This window comes from Triturus cristatus, chromosome 9 (assembly GCF_964204655.1).
Source record: "Triturus cristatus chromosome 9, aTriCri1.1, whole genome shotgun sequence".
NCBI lineage: Eukaryota > Metazoa > Chordata > Amphibia > Caudata > Salamandridae > Triturus > Triturus cristatus.
This window is the reverse complement of record NC_140592.1, coordinates 1,260,254,738-1,260,276,167: the sequence shown is the minus strand read 5'-3', so window position 1 is coordinate 1,260,276,167 and position 21,430 is coordinate 1,260,254,738. Positions and strand designations below refer to the sequence as shown.

The 21,430-nt window shown below is 49.5% G+C and overlaps 1 protein-coding gene across 1 annotated transcript in view; it reads right to left on the bottom strand.

Moving 5' to 3' along the window:
• SCFD1 (sec1 family domain containing 1) overlaps positions 1 to 21,430 on the bottom strand; it is an 836,081-nt gene that overhangs the window by 92,760 nt on the left and 721,891 nt on the right. The window contains exons 21-22 of the mRNA XM_085627369.1: positions 9,784 to 9,836; positions 4,029 to 4,062 (exon numbers count right to left, since the gene is read on the bottom strand). Of these exons, the coding sequence (XP_085483495.1) occupies positions 4,029 to 4,062; positions 9,784 to 9,836 (87 nt within the window). The remainder of the gene's footprint in view (positions 1 to 4,028; positions 4,063 to 9,783; positions 9,837 to 21,430) is intronic.

The following is a 21,430-nucleotide window of genomic DNA, read 5'->3' as shown; positions in this document are numbered from 1 at the left end:
GGCAGGTCTGCCAGCGCCTTGGAAGCCTCTATTCACTGGCTAAGAGGCAGGTCTGCCAGTCTCTTGGAAGCCTCTATTCACTGGCTAAGAGGCAGGTCTGCCAGCCTCTTGGAAGCCTCTATTTACTGACTAAGAGGCAGGTCTGCCAGCCTCTTGGAAGCCTCCATTCACTGACTAAGAGGCAGGTCTGCCAGCCTCTTGGAAGCCTCTATTCACTGGCTAAGAGCCAGATCTGCCAGCCTCTTGGAAGCCTCTATTCACTGGCTAAGAGGCAGGTCTGCCAGCGCCTTGGAAGCTTCTATTCACTGGCTAAGAGCCAGATCTGCCAGCGCTTCAGGAGCCTCCATTAGGAGGAATAGTAAGGTGATGGGTAAGAATAAGTGGTAAAATGAATACAGTTTTTATGTGCGATCTTGACAGACTAAAGCTTCCCAATACTTGGATTGATTATTGATCAAGTGGCAAACAATATGTTGGTACACCTGCAAAGACTCTTGATAAAAAGTTGTGGAACAGCAGCCTGAAGGTGAAGTGCCTGAGCGTGGACCTAGAGGTCAAGATCACAGGTACTCCTGAAACTGATCATAAACTGTTCTTGTTTAAAACTAAATGTCCAAAGAAGGTGATTGACAGTTCCTACAAGTCCTGTCATGACCTTTAGAAGGCGGAAAGGGCTAAGGTGAGACCTGCTAAGTGCAGAGCCTTTAAAATGGTTGGAGCATCAAGAGGACCTTTATACAGCAAGTACACTCTATGTCTGGAAGGCCTGGGTTCCATCAGGGATCTCAAGCATTCCAGTTTGTCTGATGGACAGGTACTTCAACATCATGACATAATTAAAGGTGTCAATCAATCATTCAGTCATTTATAGAGCGCTGCAAATCACCTGTGTTGGTCTCAAGGTGCTGTACTACCCACCTTAATGATACTCAGATTACCCACTTCAGAAAGATAGAAGGCTGAGTTGGCCTTGGAGTGTATTTGACCCTTTAACTTGCAGATGTAAGTGATGAATGTTTGACTTTCTGAGCCATCATGCTGACATGACGCTAGACACCTATTCCTCGAGGGACATTCTTTTAGGAGCTGGTTAGCTTGCATACACCTTTAGGGCATATTCTTACCTGCCCCAATAAACAGTCCTCCCAGGAGAATCCAAAAATCTGTGCAGGATAATAAGGCGTGAAAGTTTGCTATGTTATTGGATAGTTGTTACTGCAAGTGGTTCGCCACAAAGCTCCTAAAACCATTGGTGATTGCACATCAAGTGTGAGATGTGGACATTTATTTACCTGAGGTACATTACCTTCTTGCCACAGGAGGATCCATTGCTCACTGAACCATTATAAACTACAGCACCACATCTGTGACTCAGCCACTAGTGGGATACAAGTAGAGAATCTAACAGTGATAAGGGACATCCTATGATTTGGGCACAAACCTCAGTGGATGTACCTAGGCAGCACTGCTCAGTCAAATTATATTTACAGGAAATACTTAATATCAGGCGATTGCTGGTCTGACATTCAGTCTAAGATTTAAAGCCTATGGTGCTTTACATATTTAGTGAAAATACTTAATATCAGGGGAATCCCAGTCAGACATTCTGGCGGTGACTAGAAGTCCCTGGCACTGCTCCAAGTGAGCCTGCTAAAAGCACTAGAGATATGTTTTAAGGTATGAGGAGCTACCTGTGAGCCATTATAACCGCCCACCAGTGCTGGTTTATGTGACACACAGCTTTGTGAAGGTATCCGTTAAACCCCTGTCCTTGGAGACCACAGTGCTGTTAAAAACACTTATACTCTGTCAGCCTTCTGCGGAAGACGTCAAATCAACTGAGTTAATTAAAGAATATCCCAGGTTACGTCTCCTTGTAAATCTGGTATCAGGAGAGAGAGTCCGGCTTTGGGACTCTTTCTGTCTCTGGTCCACACACTGGCCAGCTTGAGCTTTGACCGCTGCACTACGTGTCTCTGGGAAGACCACTGCTATGCCCCGGGTGAGGCAAGGCGGTGCCCAGGTGTGTTCATGGAACCCATCTCCAGAATTAACGTCTGATCACTCTTTTTACTAATCTCATTCGCCCATCCTTTGGCCTCTTGGTACTGTTGGGATCTCAGAGGAGCAGAATTAAGGTTTCAAAGCTGTGGGGGCTATACAGTGCAGTAGGGCCCTGGGATCGTTCTCCTGGTCAGAGTGGGTGATGTGGTTTGCAAAGTGCAGGGGTTCGCCATGACAGCTCCACAGGGTGGAGGTGGAATGTATCATTTACCACTAAGGAGTTGCTTCCACAGAAAGGTGTCAGAGTACCCTGAGCGCGGGGATCGCACAACCTAGTAATCTGTTGGTGCTAGCCCTTTATTATATTTCTGCAGCGTGGGTGACTGCGTTCTAATGTGGTCGAGCATTCTGTATATCCCTAGAGGTAAAGTCGAGGTAAGGACTAAAAAACAACTCCAAAGATCTCAGAATCTGAGGTTCTCGACACAGCTCTTCCCCATGAGGTAGAACACACTTCCTTAGGTCCAGCTGTTGCTCACAAGCAAGATGTTGGGTCTGAGTGCTGCATTAGCAACTATGGAACCTGAAGACTAGGTTTACGATACCGGCTTCCCTACTTGGAGATGCTGTTTGAACGTGTGCAAAAAACATACATACTTGCTTCCATTCCCTGAGCTGCCCCACTCGACGGTGCTCAGAAGGGGGGGGGGGGGGGGGGGGGGGGGGAGTGGGTGTATCTAAGGATCAGTAAAATGCTCTTTAATAAAGCACACTGGAGATGCTTCTGAGGTGAGAGGGAGCCCACCTTCTAGATGGAGGCGAGGGTGCAACGGAAGTGTTAAGGACCAGGTGCTAGGAGAGTGTATCTGAGAATCCCGAAAATTCCAAACACCCAACAAAACACACTTGGACATGCAGTGCGTGGACCACAAGTAACTTTAGAAAGGCATGTGTAGAGCAACCAGAAATCACCCTGCACACAGGCCAACACTGCCCTTGCTGTTGATGCTTGTGAGGAGGAAAGCAATAAACCACTGATTCCTTTCATAAACTGGGGGCAAATTACTGGGAAGAGCATTACGGAGCATTATGGGCATGCCAATATGGGTTAGTGGAGGCGCTGGCAGGTGAAGTGGAGGGTAACCAGGTAGAAGGTTTAACAAGGAGGTAAACAGGGCCAGCAAATGGATGGAGGGGACACAATATAGTGTAGTCAGCTGGAAGTGGAGCCTGCAGCCTGGTGGGGAGCTCAGAAGGCCAGTGGAGAGGACTGCAGGTAGATGGAGGGGATGAACAGGAAGGTGGGGGGGAGCTGACAGGTGGGGGCAAAAAGCAAGAGAAGGGGACAGCAGGCAGGGAAAGTGTCCACATGCACGGGAAAGGGTCAAGTAGCAGGCAGGGGGAGGGTCATAAACAGGCAGGGGGGAAGGGTCAGTAACAGGCAGGGGTAGGGTCGGCAACAGGCAGGGGGAAGGGTCGGCAACAGGCAGGGGGAAGGGCCAGAAACAGGCAGGGGGAAGGGCCAGAAACAGGCAGGGGGAAGGGCCAGAAACAGGCAGGGGGAAGGGCCAGAAACAGGCAGGGGGAAGGGCCAGAAACAGGCAGGGGGAAGGGCCAGAAACAGGCAGGGGGGAAGGGTCAGAAACAGGCAGGGGGAAGGGTCAGAAATAGGCAGGGGGAAGGGTCAGAAATAGGAAGGGTCAACAGCAGGAGGGCGAAAGGTTCAGCAGCAGGCGGGTGGCAGGGGGTCAGCATGTGGAGGGAGCGTTGGCGCCAAACAGGGTTGTTAGCAGCAGGAGGAGGAAGAGGGAACGTGCAGACAAATGGAGTCATAGGTTCTCTGCATAATAAAAAGCAGGATGTAGGGATGGTGGCAGCGAGTCTAAGATAGAAGAGCAGAGACAACACTAGAAGCACCCCTTCTGCCGCCCACTACAACCACGATCTTGCAAGACAAACATAAGAGGGAACATTCCAAAGCACCCAGGCCTGGCCGGGCCTCCACTGGTAGCACAAGCACTTACCTCCTGGAATGGATTCTTGTTCCTTGGGACCGAGCTGCAATAAAACAAACACAAGTCAAGAGAATCTGCTTGTATGATGCTGCTCTCATCTATCTGGCACTGGCAATGCCTGGTATGTTGTGCTGCTAGTGATGTTGTCTTTTTGTGTTATGGTGTGGTGTCTCCAACTTCTCCGCTCGACCCACAGGAATATTAAAATTCATTGTCTGATGGTATCTATCCAAACGGAGGCCAAAAGCAAGGAAAATGGTGAGCTTTTTGTCCAATCGGATTCCCATTTTAGATTCTTTTTTAACACCAAACTTGGCAATGAGAGAATATACTGTATATTTATGGTCTCCTCCTCTGGGTATTCTTAAAAATCCACTGGGTGGGTTTGTACCAAAACCAAAAAAACGCTTTCAAATTGGAGCAAAGGCTGTTTTCTGCCACATGGTGATGAAATTCGCCCATTGGTTTTTACTGTGGGGAGAGGACAATATTTTCCCTAGTGGGTTTTTATGAGGAAATGGGGAGTATCATATGGTGTGATTGTGCGACCTCACTGTGTAATACACTCACCAACCCCTTTACAACCCTTGGGGTTTGTTTGTCAAACCTTCAGCTCAACCCCTGGGTAGCTGCGGCTCTGAGCAGCAAGGCTGACACAAAGGAGCAACTGTAAAGCATTTAACACCCATGTGGCTTCCTGAAGAAGGAAGATAACACCTCTCTCCAGTGCAGGCCGCTATTGTATCCATTCCTGGGAGTCGCTAGCACGTCTCCCCAGGAGGACAGAAAGCTGTCTCGGCGACAGGACCCCGTGTGCAACAGGTATGAGCACAGGGGACTAAAGGCAACAAAGTGGCAACTTGGCTAAAGTTGCACAGTGCAACTTGTTACATTAATTTCGACCTGCGAATCAAGTCACTGTAAATGTAATGAGTTGTTTAATACCTTGGACGACCCTCTTTGGTAGCACCCTTCCAGAGTTAGCCTCAGCGTATACCTCCCTACTCGCCAATTGGGTGTCCAAGCCTTTCCACAGTAAAAAAAAAAAATGACAGTTACGCGTTTTTACTATCATAATATGAAAAATGACACGTTCAGCTCATGAGATATGTTGCATCCTGGTTTAGGACTCAAAAGACCTGCCATAGGGGTGACTTAAACATATACCGGGGTAAGTCTGGCTTTGCCGTTGCTTTAAATGGCAAAGTTGGGCAAGCAGTTAAACTGCTCTTCCAGCCTGCAAATGGCTGACTGGGGTTCTCGGTTTACTCGTGCCCCACCCTAGATGGCACAACCAGTGCTGCAATCCTTGTGGGGACCCTCTAACGTACATGCCCTGGGTACATTTACTAGGGGCTTACAGGTAAGTTAGCTCAGCCAATTGGGTAAAAGCCTATTCAACGTATGGGCAGAGACACTGAGGTCTGGCTAGCAGCCGTGTACTCTTAGTAAAAAAACCAGCAGTATCCGTCCAAAACCCTGGGGATGACTATACAAAAATGCATTTCCTTAAAGTTTTAAATAGTAAAAGTAACTTTTGCGACTTGCTTTTTACCATTTCCTGACTTTCTGGGAAAATATTTCTATAGGTGGATCAAATATCTTATTCGAAGGGTTTAGGCAGATTTCCAAATACAAAATAACCTTCACCCAGATATCTTTACATTTCTACCTTTTTTTTCAATGTCGAACAAAAATACACCAAATAAGCATATGACAGAGAGTGCAGAATGTTCCTAAGTGCTTGCAGAATTCTGTGAACTTTCTTTCAGAAAAGCCTATAGGGATCTGAAATGTAAACCACATTTTTTGCCCCTCCCTGGTACACCCATCTGACCAATTACTTTGTTTCTGCACATTAAACACTTTTCTTTGGCGCTTTATGGAGACTGGTCATACAACCAAAGAGTGTCATCTGGTTATAAAAAGCAGGGTACACCATGGTCTAGCTCATCTGGCTATTTCCGGCACTCTGCTGCACCATACATTTCACTGAAATACCGTCTCTGTCGTTGCTCCTTCACTGCAGATGCATATTTACATAGGTCAGGGTAGTTACGGTTAGCACTGGACCGATGGACCCGCCTAGGTTACCCATTCTTTTGCCTGCTGCAACCTCATAGAACCAACTAAGTCTATGAAGAACAGGTTACCTTTGGTAAAGTTCTTTCCAGAGGGGCACTCTATGTAACTGCAGACTCCTCACCTTACGAATATCCCCACGCACCAGACTGGATTCGGAAAATTCAAAGCAGTGCTCCTATGCACCGACAGCAAGTGCTGTGTGCCCCCTGGGCACCATGGTTTTACAGAAGGAACCACAGATGCTTGTTGAGACCCTTCTGTAATACTGATAGCATTGGAGCTACATGCGTGCCAGCGCTATCTTGAGAGGGTGTTCCCTCACTTGCATGGGGACATAGCCCGATGCACAAGAGGGAACCTATTTACCTCTGCATCCGTACCCGACTACAGATGCAGGCGCAGAGGTAAACAGGCCTTTATAGGTGCACTGTGAGCACGCCCCCTTATGGCAGACATCTGGAGGAGGAAAGAGGGCCCCATGGACTACCCCACTGACACTCCTGCAGGCGGGTGCAGTCACTCACTTCACCTGCCTGCAGTGGGAACACTGTCCTCTCTTTAAAATGCAGGCGGCTCTGAACCATGTAGCGGCTTTTAAGCATCCGCTCCGTCTTTCACTGAATGCGCTGCACCCCGGGCAAGCACAAATTCACTGGTGTCCGGCAGGCAGCACATTTATGATAATAGGGAGCACTATCCTGGGTTGCACCAGTCACACTTTTTGAAAGGTGTGCCATGGAGTAACTGGAACAGTGCACCGTGTGAATCATTTGGGCCCAGGAACCCGTCACAGAGATTCTACACTTACATTCACACAGGACAAGGATATGTTCAAAACACAGGCTCAGGGCCAATATTATATACAAGGCACAGTGTGCCAGCTTGCACCATAGTGCACCTTTGAAAAGATGCGCCTAGCACAGGCCCGGGATAGTGTGCCCTATTATCATGAATGCGCTGCCCGAGAGAAGCTGCGATCTCATGCCTGCTGTGGGGGCAGCACATTCAGTAAAAGACGGAGCAGCTGCTTACAGCCGTTCCGTGTTTCACAGTACAGGTGGCAGCTGTCTTCACTTTAAAGAGAGAATAGAGATCCCACTGCAAACAGGTGCAGCGAGTGGCTGCACCCGCTTGCAGGAGGATGTGTGTGGGGTCGCATCTTTCCCCCCTCCAGTGCACCTTCTAAGGGCCTGTTTGCCTCTGCACCTGCAACACACATTGAAGTCAAGTGACAGGAAATGTTTCACGGTCCAATACAGTCACCTGGAAATACAAGTGACTCATGGGACTCATGGGCTCATTCCCTTTTTCTACAGCTCTCTCAAATAGCCCATCTTAGTGCTTACGAAGCTTTGATGTTGGGAATCTGTGGTCCAGTCTTTGGTTTCTTGAGGGACTAGGATGTACTTTTGGCATGTAAGACGACCAACCACCTTCACCAGAAATGCACACAAGTGCTATTTCCACCTTACACACTTCTCTAGACAAGCACGCTGGGCCATGTCCGTGACTGCAAGCGCTCCATCGTCCAGCAACCATCTAAGCTTCCCTTCCAACCACCCACCCTTCTAGGAGCTCCTTGGAGCATCAACCATTAAAGCTTCCCTTCCAACCACCCACCCTTCTAAGAGCTCCATGGAGCATCAACCATTAAAGCTTCGCTTCTAACCACCCACCCTTCTAAGTGCTCTTTGGAACATCGATCTTTAAAGCTTCGCTTCTAACCACCCACAGTTCTAAGAGCTCCTTGGAGCATTGACCATTAAAGCTTCCCTTCCAACCACGCACCCTTCTAAGAGCTCCTTGGAGCATCAACTATTAAAGCTTTGCTTCTAACCACCCACCCTTCTAAGTGCTCTTTGGAACATCGATCTTTAAAGCTTCGCTTCTAACCACCCACCCTTCTAAGAGCTTCTTGGAGCACCAACCATTAAAGCTTCCCTTCCAACTACCCACCGTTCTAAGAGCTTCTTGGAGCATCAACCATTAAAGCTTCCCTTCCAACTACCCAACATTGTAAGAGCTCCTTGGAGCATCGATCATTAAATGTTCCCTTCCAACCACCTACCCTCCTAAAGAGCTCCTTGGAGCATTCGCCATTAAAGCCTTTCTTACAACCACCCACTCTTCTAAGAGCTCCTTGGAGCATCGACCATTAAAGCTTCCCTTCCAACCAACTACCCTTCTAATAGCTACTTGGAGCATTGACCATTGAAGCCTTTCTTCCAACCACCCACCCTTCTAAGAGCTACTTGGAGCATCGACCATTAAAACCTTCCTTCCAACCACCGGCCCTTATAAGTGCTCCTTGGAGCATCGACCAGTCAAGTCTTCCTTCCAACTACACATGCAAGCTCTGGCTCTAAACTTTCGGAAAAGGCAGAAAGAACTCCAGGACCACACTGGTGATTGAAACGTACCCTATGAACACCAATAACAATCACCAACAAGAAGTGAATGTTCTGGTGTTTACAGAGAGCACCTGCGAGTTTGGAACCCTTGTTTGAAAAAGTAGCCTCAGAGCGCCAAGGCTTTTGTCATCCTAGCACTGTGTTTGGAGTGGGTATGGAGCTGGTCTGGTGCAGGCCCAGAGTAGATATGGAGAAAGTCCGGAGTGGGTTTGGCCGAGGGCCGGAATGGGTATGGAGCAGGGCTGGAGTATTTCTGGAGTGTGTATGGACAGGTATGTAGTGGGTATGGAGCAGGTCTGGAGTGGGTATGGACAGGTGTGGAGTGGGTATGGAGAGGTCTAAAGTTGGTATGGAGCAGGTCTGGAGTGGGTATGGAGCAGGTCTGGAGTGGGTATGGAGTAGGTATGGACAGAGTGGGTATGGACAGGCCTGGAGTGGGTATGGAGGAGCTCTGGAGTGGCTATGGAGCAGGTCTGGTGGGGTTATGGAATAGCTTTGAAATCGGTATGGAGCGAGTCGTTAGCGGGTATTAGGGTCTAGAACGGACGTGGAGTGAGTATGTAAAGGACCCAAACTGGTCCACGGTAGGGTGATTTTCTGAGTTAGGACTCATCCATCTAGCCTGGTTTCACAGAACAATGGCGTTGAAGTCTGAGTTCTTCACTTGGTCTTTCCAGTTTGATTTAGGTGAAGTGGGAGGAAAATGTCCTCATTTATAGAAATCGTTTTTAAGTCTGGCTACAGACAGCTTTACTGTTAGCCAAAGTGTATGTCGTCAACACCAGAAAAGTACAGAGGGGATTTAGGTCAGACCCTTAAAACACAGCCCCCTGATACCACCGCTTGCTCAGCTTGTGGCTCTTTTGGTTTCACATACTGTGCATTATTCTACCCATCCTCTCAACTTTTGGGCTTGGAAAAGTGTCTTAATGAAAGATCCATGCGCATCAACCACTGGCCGTGGTTTGAAAGGAGCCTTTATAGGAAGCGATGCATCTACAAGTCAGAGAGTTCTCAAAGTTGTGCAGTTAGGGCTGTAAGTGTGGACATGGCCTCGTCTTTCTTAGGCAGAGGGTGTGGCTGGGTGATGTATACTCTGGCAGAGAAGCCTCCATTGCATTCCCATCAGCCAATCCCAGGTGAGAGTGAACAGTGCTACCGCGTACCATTCTTAACACATTAGGAGCTGTGATCCCTTCAACCATATCTACAGCCTTCTGCTGCTCCAGTACATGTTGAGAAAAGTAATGCAACATACACAGACTCACCTGTCACTGCCGCGCAGCATCTTGGGATCCAGGTACCGGTAATCATCAGTCTCCTGCAGTGGGCAGAGAAAGGGGGTCAAACACTTCCAACATGTTCTTTCCATTCCTACCTGTGATCAACGTTCTGTGTACTATCCGAACCAATAGCATGTCAGCATTGCTTTACAGGCCTGACACCGGTGGCACTGCTACATACAGACACACTGGTGGCTGCAGTTACCCAGCATTGCTACATGCAATTCGGGATATGCGCTGCACTACTGTAATGGCCGGATTTTCTGTTTAGATGGGATCAGCCCCCAGGGGCCCCTGTGACCCAGCCAAAACGTACTCACCTTCCGTCCTCAGGACTCCTCTATATCCAGGCACCTGGTACCTACCTGAGGATAGGGAACTCGCAATATACAAGCTCATATTATTAAGAACACCACTAAATCTATAGGGATACTAAGAATACTCACTGATTACTAGGGATATCCATACCCTACACCACACTTATTCACATCAGTTGGTCTCGCGGCCACCCTGACCCAGACCGTTCTACCCTAGGGCAGATCTGCTACACACGGGCCTGCAGAACCCAATGCTCCCTTTTCCAAATCGTTCGCGATCCTGCGAAACCTACACGGCGGTATCCCTCCCGCCGCTCTCACTTATACACGGGCTGCAATCCGGCAGTCCTACACGCTGGTAATCCTCCCCAGCGCTCTCATTAACGCCGCATATCAACGACGACCACATTCCTATGAACACCTATACATATATATATATATATTGGGATATTATCTCAGCTGTCTACTCGGGATGAAACTACAATAATAACTTTGAATGTGGGTCCAGATTATTGTGTATTACCTGCTCTTGGCATCAAAGGTCCACTCACTCCCTATTTATGTGATCACCACTTACCTGATTGGGATTACTCATCCATTCACGCGCCTAGTGCTCACCTAGGAGCTTCATTTACCTTCAGTGAACAAGAATAGGGGCTACACACCAGTTTGTTATAAACTGGGGGTCATTTATTACAGTAATATAAACATTAATACAAATCTAACAAAGGCTATAGGTAGAACACACTACTTAAAAGAGAAGGATTACACATAACAGGAACACTCCGCTGAAAGGGAAAAGATTAAGTGTAGCTAATGTGATGAAAGCGATATCACCTGATTAGTGTGAAGTCTTGTTCTAGCTGTCATCTGGGTTCCTCTCTCGTCTGTGCCTTGGCTCATCTCATGCTCTCTCTCTCTCCTGCACTCTTGGGTACACCTCTGCGCTGATCGCTCTGTCTCTGGACTCCTCTCCCCCACACGAACTGTCTCTCCACCTTGCGTCTTCAATCTTAATGGTTCCTGCCGCTCTGATCACCGTTCATTCTACTATCTTATTCGCTTTGTCTCTGCGCCAATGTCCAATTAACTCCATCTGCTCCCATAGGTTAGTCCACGATCTCTCCTCCGTCCCTTCTAAAAGGCATTACTTCAGACTCCAGCTATTCACACCTCCTCCTGATAAGCAACTGCTTCTGACTGCTTCCTTCAGTTCCAGCTCACTATTCAACTCAGCTCTTCTCCAGATTGAAGTCTCTCTCTCTCTCTCTCTCTGCCAACTCCACTCCACTGCTCTCCTCTCTGCTGGACTCTCTCCTCGACTGCCCTCTGACTGACTGACTGACTCCGCCTCTGCACTTCACTGATATAGAATGCTGTTTCCTCATGGAAAGTTCCAGCCATCAGCCCGCCGCCCACCGGGTCTCTGCATCACCTCGCATCAAGGACACTTTCCCAGCCGGCCGGCCTTTTATTGTGTCTTCTACACAGAGAATAATACAGCCTACCGATAAGGGCTGGCCCAGACCGGTTCCTTCCAAGTGAAAAACAGCCTTAACTATAAACTTTGCCTTTGCCCTGAAAAGCCTCTCAGCTTCATCAAGATGGAGTCCCTCTAGCTCTAGGCCTGTAGGCCTGAAAGGGATAAATGCCCCTCAGCTCTGTCAGAATACCTACATAAACCATACCAATGTGTCTAATATGTCAAAGCCAATAGGCAATAGACAGGTTAAGGTCAAGAATAAAGGCATATTAAGCAGCTATCCTCTTCTAGGTCTGGAAAAAGGGCTTAAAAGGGCCAACACAGGCTAAGAATGCCTATACTAGATGCGAGCAAGAATAATGATCTATTATCACTGCTAAATAAAGCCAAAAACCCTGCCATAACAACTACACACCTGAGACAGGCAGCATTGTTACATACAGATACATTGGAGCTGCACTGCAGTTACAGCAGCACGGCTACAGACAAGCCGGCACATGCGTTTCACTATAGATCTGAGACTGGCAGCCCTGCTACATTAAACGCTGCTGCTGCACTGCAGTTACAGAAGCACGGCTACAGACAAGCTGGCACATGCGTTTCACTACAGATCTGAGACTGGCAGCACTGCTACATTATACGCTGCTGTAGCACTGCAGTAACAGCAGCACGGCTATAGACAAGCCGGCACATGCGGTACACTACAGATCTGTGACTGGCAGCACTGCTATAGATATATATATATATACACTGCTGCTCGCTCCAGTTACAGCAGCAACGCTACAGACAAGCCGGCACATGCGTATCACTACAGATCTGAGACCGGCAGCACTGCTACATATATACATTGCTGCTTGCTCCAGTTACAGCAACACGGCTACAGACAAGCTGGCACATGCGTTTCACTACAGATCTTAGACCTGCAGCACTGCTACATGTATACACTGCTGCTCGCTCCAGTTACAGCAGCACAGCTACAGACAAGCCGGCACATGCGCTTCACTACAGATCCGAGACCGGCAGCACTGCTACATTACACGCTGCTGCTGCACTGCAGTTACAGCAACACGGCTACAGACAAGCCGGCACATGCGCTTCACTACAGATCCGAGACCGGCAGCACTGCTACATTACACGCTGCTGCTGTACTGCAGTTACAGCAACACGGCTACAAACAAGCCAGCACATGCGCTTCACTACAGATCTGGGATCGGCAGCACTGCTACATATATACACTGCAGCTGCACTGCAGTTACTGCAGCATGGCTACAGACAACCCGGCACATGCGCTTCACTACAGATCTTGGATAGGCAGCACTGCTACATATATACACTGCTGTTGCACTGCAGTTACAGCAGCAACGCTAAAGACAAGCTGGCACATGCGTTTCACTACAGATCTGAGACCGGCAGCACTACTACAATATACGCTGCTGCTGCACTGCAGTTACAGCAGCATGGCTACAAACAAGCTGGCACATGCGCTTCACTACAGATCTGGGATCGGCAGCACTGCTACATATATACACTGCTATATACACTGCTGTTGTACTGCAGTTACAGCAGCACGGCTACAAACAAGCCGACACATGCGCTTCACTACAGATCTGGGATCTGCAGCACTGCTACATATATACACTGTAGCTGCACTGCAGTTACTGCAGTATGGCTACAGACAAGCCGGCACATGCGCTTCACTACAGATCTGGGATCGGCAGCACTGCTACATATATACACTGCTATATACACTGCTGTTGTACTGCAGTTACAGCAGCACGGCTACAAACAAGCCGACACATGCGCTTCACTACAGATCTGGGATCTGCAGCACTGCTACATATATACACTGTAGCTGCACTGCAGTTACTGCAGTATGGCTACAGACAAGCCGGCACATGCGCTTCACTACAGATCTGGGATCGGCAGCACTGCTACATATATATCCTGCCACTGTGCTGCAGTTACTGCAGCATGACCTACAGACAAGCCGGCATATGTGTTTCACTACAGATCGGAGACCGGCAGCACTGCTACATTATACGCTGCTATTGCACTGCAGTTACAGCAGTAGGGCTACAGACAAGCTGGCACATGCCTTTTACTACAGATCTGAGACCGGCAGCACTGCTACATTAAGCGCTGCTGCTGCACTGCAGTTACAGCAGCGCGGCTACAGACAAGCCGGCACATGCGCTTCACTACAGATCTGGGATCGGCAGCACTGCTACATATATACACGGCAGCTGCACTGCAGTTACTGTAGCATGGCTACAGACAAGCCGGCACATGTGTTTCACTACAGATCTGAGACCGGCAGCACTGCTACATTATACGCCGCTGTTGCACTGCAGTTACAGCAGTACGGCTACAAACAAGCTGGCGCATGCGATTCACAACAGATCTGAGACCAGCAGCGCTGCTACATTATGCGCTGCTGCTGCACTGCAGTTACAGCAGCACGGCTACAGACAAGCCGGGGAATGCGCTTCACTACAGATATGAGACCGGCAGCACTGCTACACATATACACTGTTGCTTGCTCCAGTTACAGCAGCACGGCTACAGATAAGCCAGCACATACGCTTCACTACAGATCTGAGACCGGCATCACTGCTACATTATACACTGCTGCTGCCCTGTAGTTACTGCAGCATGGCTACAGACAAGCTGGCACATGCGCTTCCCTACAGATCTGAGATTGGAGCACTGCTACATATATACACTGCTGCTGCCCTGCAGTTACAGCAGCACAGCTAGAGACAAGCCAGCACATGCGTTTCACTACAGATCGTTGACAGGCAGCACAGCTACATATATACACTGCTGCTGCACTGCAGTTACAGCATCACGGCTACAGACAAGCCGGCACATGAGCTTCACTACAGATCGTAGACCGGCAGCACTGCTACATATATACACTGCTGCTGCACTGCAGTTACACACACAAGATGATGGACGGAATGTTGCACATTGGCAAAACATTCACCCCCAGTCACAGATCTGGGTTTAAACCATCGTTATTTTGCTCACCACACCACTCCAGTTCAGACATGGCCATGTGCAAATCAGTCGACCCTGGGCCAGTCCAGCCCGAACTGCCTAGCCATGTCTTCCCTGGACCGGAATCAAGGATCCTAGGACCGGTTTCGGGGTTTCACCCCTCTTCAGGCAGGATAGCTTTACTCCAGTGGCGTAGTGAGCACGGGACCCACGTCTGGGCATACCCTTCCCACATAGGGCGCACAGCAAAACACACAAGATGATGGACGGAATGTTGCACATTGGCAAAACATTCCCCCCCAGTCACAGATCTGGATTTAATCCATCGTTATTTTGCTCACCACACCACCCCAGTCCCGTGCTCTCCATGCCACTGGAATCAAGCTATCCTGGCTGAAGAGGGGTGAAACCCCGAAACCGGTCCTAGGATGCTTGTTTCCAGTCCAGGGAGGACCTGGCTTGGCAGTTCGGGCTGGACTGTTCCCATGAGGGACAGGGTCAAGACTGATTTGCATATGGCTAGGTTCAAACGGAATGACATGGTGAGCAAAAAAACGATGGATTTAGGCCCAGATCTCTGTACTGGGTGAATGTATGACATTGTTCTGCATTCTGTCCATCAACTGTTGTTTTTGCACTGCAGTTACAGCAGCACGGCTACAAACAAGCTGGCACTTGAGATTCACTATAGATCTGAGACCGGCAGCACTGCTACATATATACACTGTTGCTGCACTGCAGTTACAGCAGCACGGCTACAGACAAGCCAGCACATGCAATTCACTACAGAGTTGAGACCGGCAGCACTGCTACATATATATACTGCTGCTAGTTACAGCAGCACGGCTACAAACAAGCTGGCACATGAGATTCACTATAGATCTGAGACCGGCAGCACTGCTACATATATACACTGCTGCTTGCCCCAGTTACAGCAGCACGGCTACAGACAAGCCAGCACATGCGTTTCACTACAGATCGTAGACCAGCAGCACTGCTACATATATATACTGCTGCTAGTTACAGCAGCACGGCTACAGACAAGCTGGCACATGCGCTTCACCTCAGATCTGAGACCGGCAGCACTGCTACATATATACACTGCTGCTGCACTGCAGTTACAGCAGCATGGCTACAAACAAGCTGGCACACGCAATTCACTACAGAGTTGAGACCGGCAGCACTGCTACATATATATATACTGCGGCTAGTTACAGCAGCACGGCTACAAACAAGCTGGCACATGAGATTCACTATAGATCTGAGACCAGCAGCACTGCTACATATATATACTGCTGCTTGCCCCAGTTACAGCAGCACGGCTACAGACAAGCCAGCACATGTGCTTCACCGCAGATCTGAGACCGGCAGCACTGCTACATATATACACTGCTGCTGCACAGTACTCTTGCCATCACAGAAGGGTTGCAGAAAGGTCAACACAGGTGCTACGCTTCCTAGCCCAACCTGAGGAGTAGGTACAAAGGGAGCTACACGACCCCTGAAAAATACGGTTTTGCAACTGGCTTCCCCCCTCCTTCCAGAGAGCCAGCCTGTCTACAAAACAATAGAGCAGCCCTCTCACAAGTGTTCACCATTTGCCCTTCAAAGGTGGCTTCTCCTTTGAAGCTCGCTTTTTGGGCCAATACCTGTGTAGCTTGCTGCAGGAGGAAAGTAACACCGCTCTGCCGCACAGGCTTCTATTGTTTCTTCCTGGTAGTTGTTTGCAGAAAGAAAGCTGTCTCGGGGACAGACCCCGTGCCCAACCGTTAAGGGCAAAGGAGGCTTTGGGCAACAAAGGGGCAATTTGGGAAAAGTTGCACACTGCAACAAGTTACATTCATTTTGACTTGAGTATCAAGTCAGGCTTAATGTGACAAGTTCTTTCATACCATAGAGTATCAGCTCTGATCTCAACATTCAGGAATTAGCACAGCTGAAGTGTTCAGCGTGCAACTCTGTACTCACCAACGGGCTACCAAGTGCTTTCACAGTAAAAATTACAATTTCACAAGTTTACTGTCAGAACAGGTAAAATACATGTTCTGCTTTCAAAATATGCTGCACCCCCCTTTTGGGCTCGGTAGACATGCCATAAGGGTCGCTTATACATATTACAGAGGGAGGTTTGAGCCTTGCCGTACTTTTAAATGGCAAATTCGAGTTAGCACTACTCTTATTGTCTGTGGTGGCAGACAGGGAGACATGTTTTACATTTGTCACACCCAGGGTGGCACAACCAGTGCTGCCGCCTCTAAGGTGACTCTCTAACCTACAGGCCCTGGTTACCACACACTAGGGACTTACAAGTAATCTCGCTTAAGCCAACTGGGCATAAGCCACTCAAACATGCTCAGTTTTAGGGTCAGGCACAGGCATCGAGATCTGGTCAGCAGGCCTCAGCGCACTCTCAGAGCCAAGAAACCAGCAGCATCAGAACAAAACTTTGGGAGTGACCATGCAAAAAGAGGCATTTCCTTACAAACTCTTACTATACAAACTATAAGCTTTGGTGAAAGTAACATAATAATGACTCCGCAGTGAAATGATGAAAGATGTAATAATATTGATATTGGTTACTGTACTTAAAATATAACCGCATTACATTGTATTGTATCTCAACATTTATATAGTGCTTACTACCACTATGTAGAGCGCTGAAGCACTTGCCTACATGGGCAGCACGCTACAGCGTGTAGGGCGTGTGGTTGTTAGTCTGTTGTCTTTGTTTTGATCCTATGTGGAAAGAGTTGTGCTTTCTCTATTTGTTTTAATTACAGTTGTTTTTGCACCTGTAATTTAACTGGAGAGTGGGAGCTGCTGCTTTAGAAATTATAAAGCTAATGATGATAAACTGCATGGATTGTATTTAGCCATGAAGAAGCGACTCGCTGGTAAAATGAGTGTTGGCGTGAAATTAGCTCCAAAAGGCAGCGATTGAAATCCTTTCTTCTATGTTTAAGATTTAAAAACTGAAGGAAACAGACAGTTTCATTACGACACACGAAACTGTACCAGCATTGCCAAGACTTCCAAGAAGGCGGTAGACTGGCACTGCACTATTGTAGCATTGGTGCAGCACTGCACTGCTGAGAGCAGCAGCATGGCAACAGACGTACTCTGGCACTGTACTGCACTCCTGAGCTCAGCTGCATCGGACAGTCGTACACTGGCACCACACTGCACTCCTGAGATCAGCAGCATGGCGACAGACGTACACTGGCACCACACTGCACTCCTGAGATCAGCAACGTTGGACAGTCGTACACTGCACTCCTGAGATCAGCAGCATGGCGACAGACGTACACTGGCACCACACTGCACTCCTGAGATCAGCAGCATCGGACAGTCGTACACTCGCACTGTACTGCACTCCTAAGATCAGCAGCATTGGACAGTCGTACACTGGCACCGCACTGCACTCCTGAGATCAGCAGCATCAGACATTCGTACACTGGTACTGCACTGCTGAGAGCAGCAGCATGGCAACAGACTTACACTTGCACCACACTGCACTCCTGAGATCAGCAGCATTGGACAGTGGTACACTGGCACTGTACTGCACTCCTGAGATCAGCAGCATTGGACAGTCGTACACTGGCACCGCACTGCACTCCTGAGATCAGCAGCATGAGACAGTCGTAGACTGGAACCGCATTGCACTCCTGAGATCAGCAGTATGGGACAGTCGTACACTGGCACCGCACTGCACTCCTGAGATCAGCAGCATGGCGACAGAAGTATTCTGCCACTGCAAAGCACACCTGAGATCAACAGCATGGTGACAGACGTACACTGCACTGCACTCCTGAGATCAGCAGCATGGGGTAGTCATACAATGGCACTGTACTATACTCCTGAGATCAGCAGCATGTTGCAATCATGCACTGCACTGCACCTGAGATCAGCAGCATGGGGCAGTCATACAATGGCACTGTACTCCACTCCTGAGATCAGCAGCATGGCGACAGACGTACACTGGCACTGCACTGCACTCCTGGGATCAGCAGCATGGGTCAGTGCACTGCACTCCTGAGATCAGCAGCATGGGGAAGTCGTAAAATGGCACCGCACTGCACTTCTGAGATCAGCAGCATGGCGACAGACGTACATTGGCACTGCACTGCACTCCTGAGATCAGCAGCATGGGGCAGTCGTACACTGGCACTGCCCTGCACTCCTGAGATCAGCAGCATGATACAGTCGTATACTGGAACCGCATTTCACTCCTGAGATCAGCAGCATAGGGCAGTCGTAGACTGGCACCGCATTTCACTCCTGAGATCAGCAGCATGGGTCAGTGCACTGCACTCCTGAGATCAGCAGCATGGGGCAGTTGTACGCTTGCACCGCATTGCACTCCTGAGATCAGCAGCATGGGGCAGTCGTAGATTGGAACCGCATTTCACTCCTGAGATCAGCAGCATAGGGCAGTCGTACACTGGCACCGCATTTCACTCCTGAGATCAGCAGCATGGGTCAGTGCACTGCACTCCTGAGATCAGCAGCATGGGGCAGTCATAGACTGGCACTGCCCTGCACTTCTGAGATCAGCAGCATGGGGCAGTCGTACGCTGGCACAGCATTGCACTCCTGAGATCAGCAGCATGGGGCAGTTGTACACTGGCACTGCACTCCTGAGATCAGCAGCATGGGGCAGTCGTACGCTGGCACTGCACTCCTGAGATCAGCAGCATCGGACAGTCGTACACTCGCACTGTACTGCACTCCTAAGATCAGCAGCATTGGACAGTCGTACACTGGCACCGCACTGCACTCCTGAGATCAGCAGCATCAGACATTCGTACACTGGTACTGCACTGCTGAGAGCAGCAGCATGGCAACAGACTTACACTTGCACCACACTGCACTCCTGAGATCAGCAGCATTGGACAGTGGTACACTGGCACTGTACTGCACTCCTGAGATCAGCAGCATTGGACAGTCGTACACTGGCACCGCACTGCACTCCTGAGATCAGCAGCATGAGACAGTCGTAGACTGGAACCGCATTGCACTCCTGAGATCAGCAGTATGGGGCAGTCATACAATGGCACTGTACTCCACTCCTGAGATCAGCAGCATGGGGTATTCATACAACGGCACCGCACTGCACTCCTGAGATCAGCAGCATGGCGACAGACGTACACTGGCACCGCACTGCACTCCTGAGATCAGCAGCATCAGACATTCGTGCACTGCACTGCTGAGAGCAGCAGCATGGCAACAGACGTGCACTGGCACCACACTGCACTCCTCAGATCAGCAGCATTGGACAGTGGTGCACTGTACTGCACTCCTGAGATCAGCAGCATTGGACAGTAGTACACTGGCACCGCACTGCTCTCCTGAGATCAGCAGCATGGCGACAGACGTACACTGGCACCGCACTGCACTCCTGAGATCAGCAGCATCAGACATTCGTACACTGGCACTGCACTGCTGAGAGCAGCAGCATGGAAACAGTTGTACACTGGCACCACACTGCACTCCTGAGATCAGCAGCATCGGACAGTGGTACACTGGCACTGTACTGCACTCCTGAGATCAGCACCATTGGACAGTCGTACACTGGCACTGCACTCCTGAGATCAGTAGCATGACGACAGACGTACACTGGCACCGCACTGCACTCATGAGACCAGCAGCATTGGACAGTCGTACACTGGCACCGCACTGCACTCCTGAGATCAGTAGCATGACGACAGACGTACACTGGCACCGCACTGCACTCATGAGATCAGAAGAATCGTACAGTGGTACACTGGCACTGTACTCCTGAGATCAGCAGCATTGGACAGTCGTACACTGGCACCACAATGTACTCCTGAGATCAGCAGCATGGCGACAGACTTACACTGGCACCGCACTGCACTCCTGAGATCAGCAGCATCAGACATTCGTGCACTGCACTGCTGAGAGCAGCAGCATGGCAACAGACGTACACTGGCACCACACTGCACTCCTGAGATCAGCAGCATCGGACAGTGGTACACTGGCACTGTACTGCACTCCTGAGATCAGCAGCATTGGACAGTCGTACACTGGCACCGCACTGCACTCCTGAGATCAGCAGCATGAGACAGTCATAGACTGGAACCGCATTGCACTCCTGAGATCAGCAGTACGGGACAGTCGTACACTGGCACCGCACTGCACTCCTGAGATCAGCAGCATGGCGACAGATGTATTCTGGCACTGCAAAGCACACCTGAGATCAGCAGCATGGCGACAGACGTGCACTGCACTCCTGAGATCAGCAGCATGTTGCAGTTATACAATGGCACTGCACTGCACCTGAGATCAGCAGCATGGGGCAGTCATACAATGGCACTGTACTCCACTCCTGAGATCAGCAGCATGGGGTATTCATACAACGGCACTGTACTCCACTCCTGAGATCAGCAGCATGTTGCAGTCATACAATGGCACTGTACTCCACTCCTGAGATCAGCAGCATGGGGTAGTCATACAATGGCACTGTACTATACTCCTGAGATCAGCAGCATGTTGCAATCATACAATGGCACTGCACTGCACCGGAGATCAGCAGCATGGGGCAGTCATACAATGGCACTGTACTCCACTCCTGAGATCAGCAGCATGGCGACAGACGTACACTGGCACTGCACTGCACTCCTGGGATCAGCAGCATGGGTCAGTGCACTGCACTCCTGAGATCAGCAGCATGGGGAAGTCGTAAAATGGCACTGCCCTGCACTCCTGAGATCAGCAGCATGAGACAGTCGTATACTGGAACCGCATTTCACTCCTGAGATCAGCAGCATAGGGCAGTCGTAGACTGGCACCGCATTTCACTCCTGAGATCAGC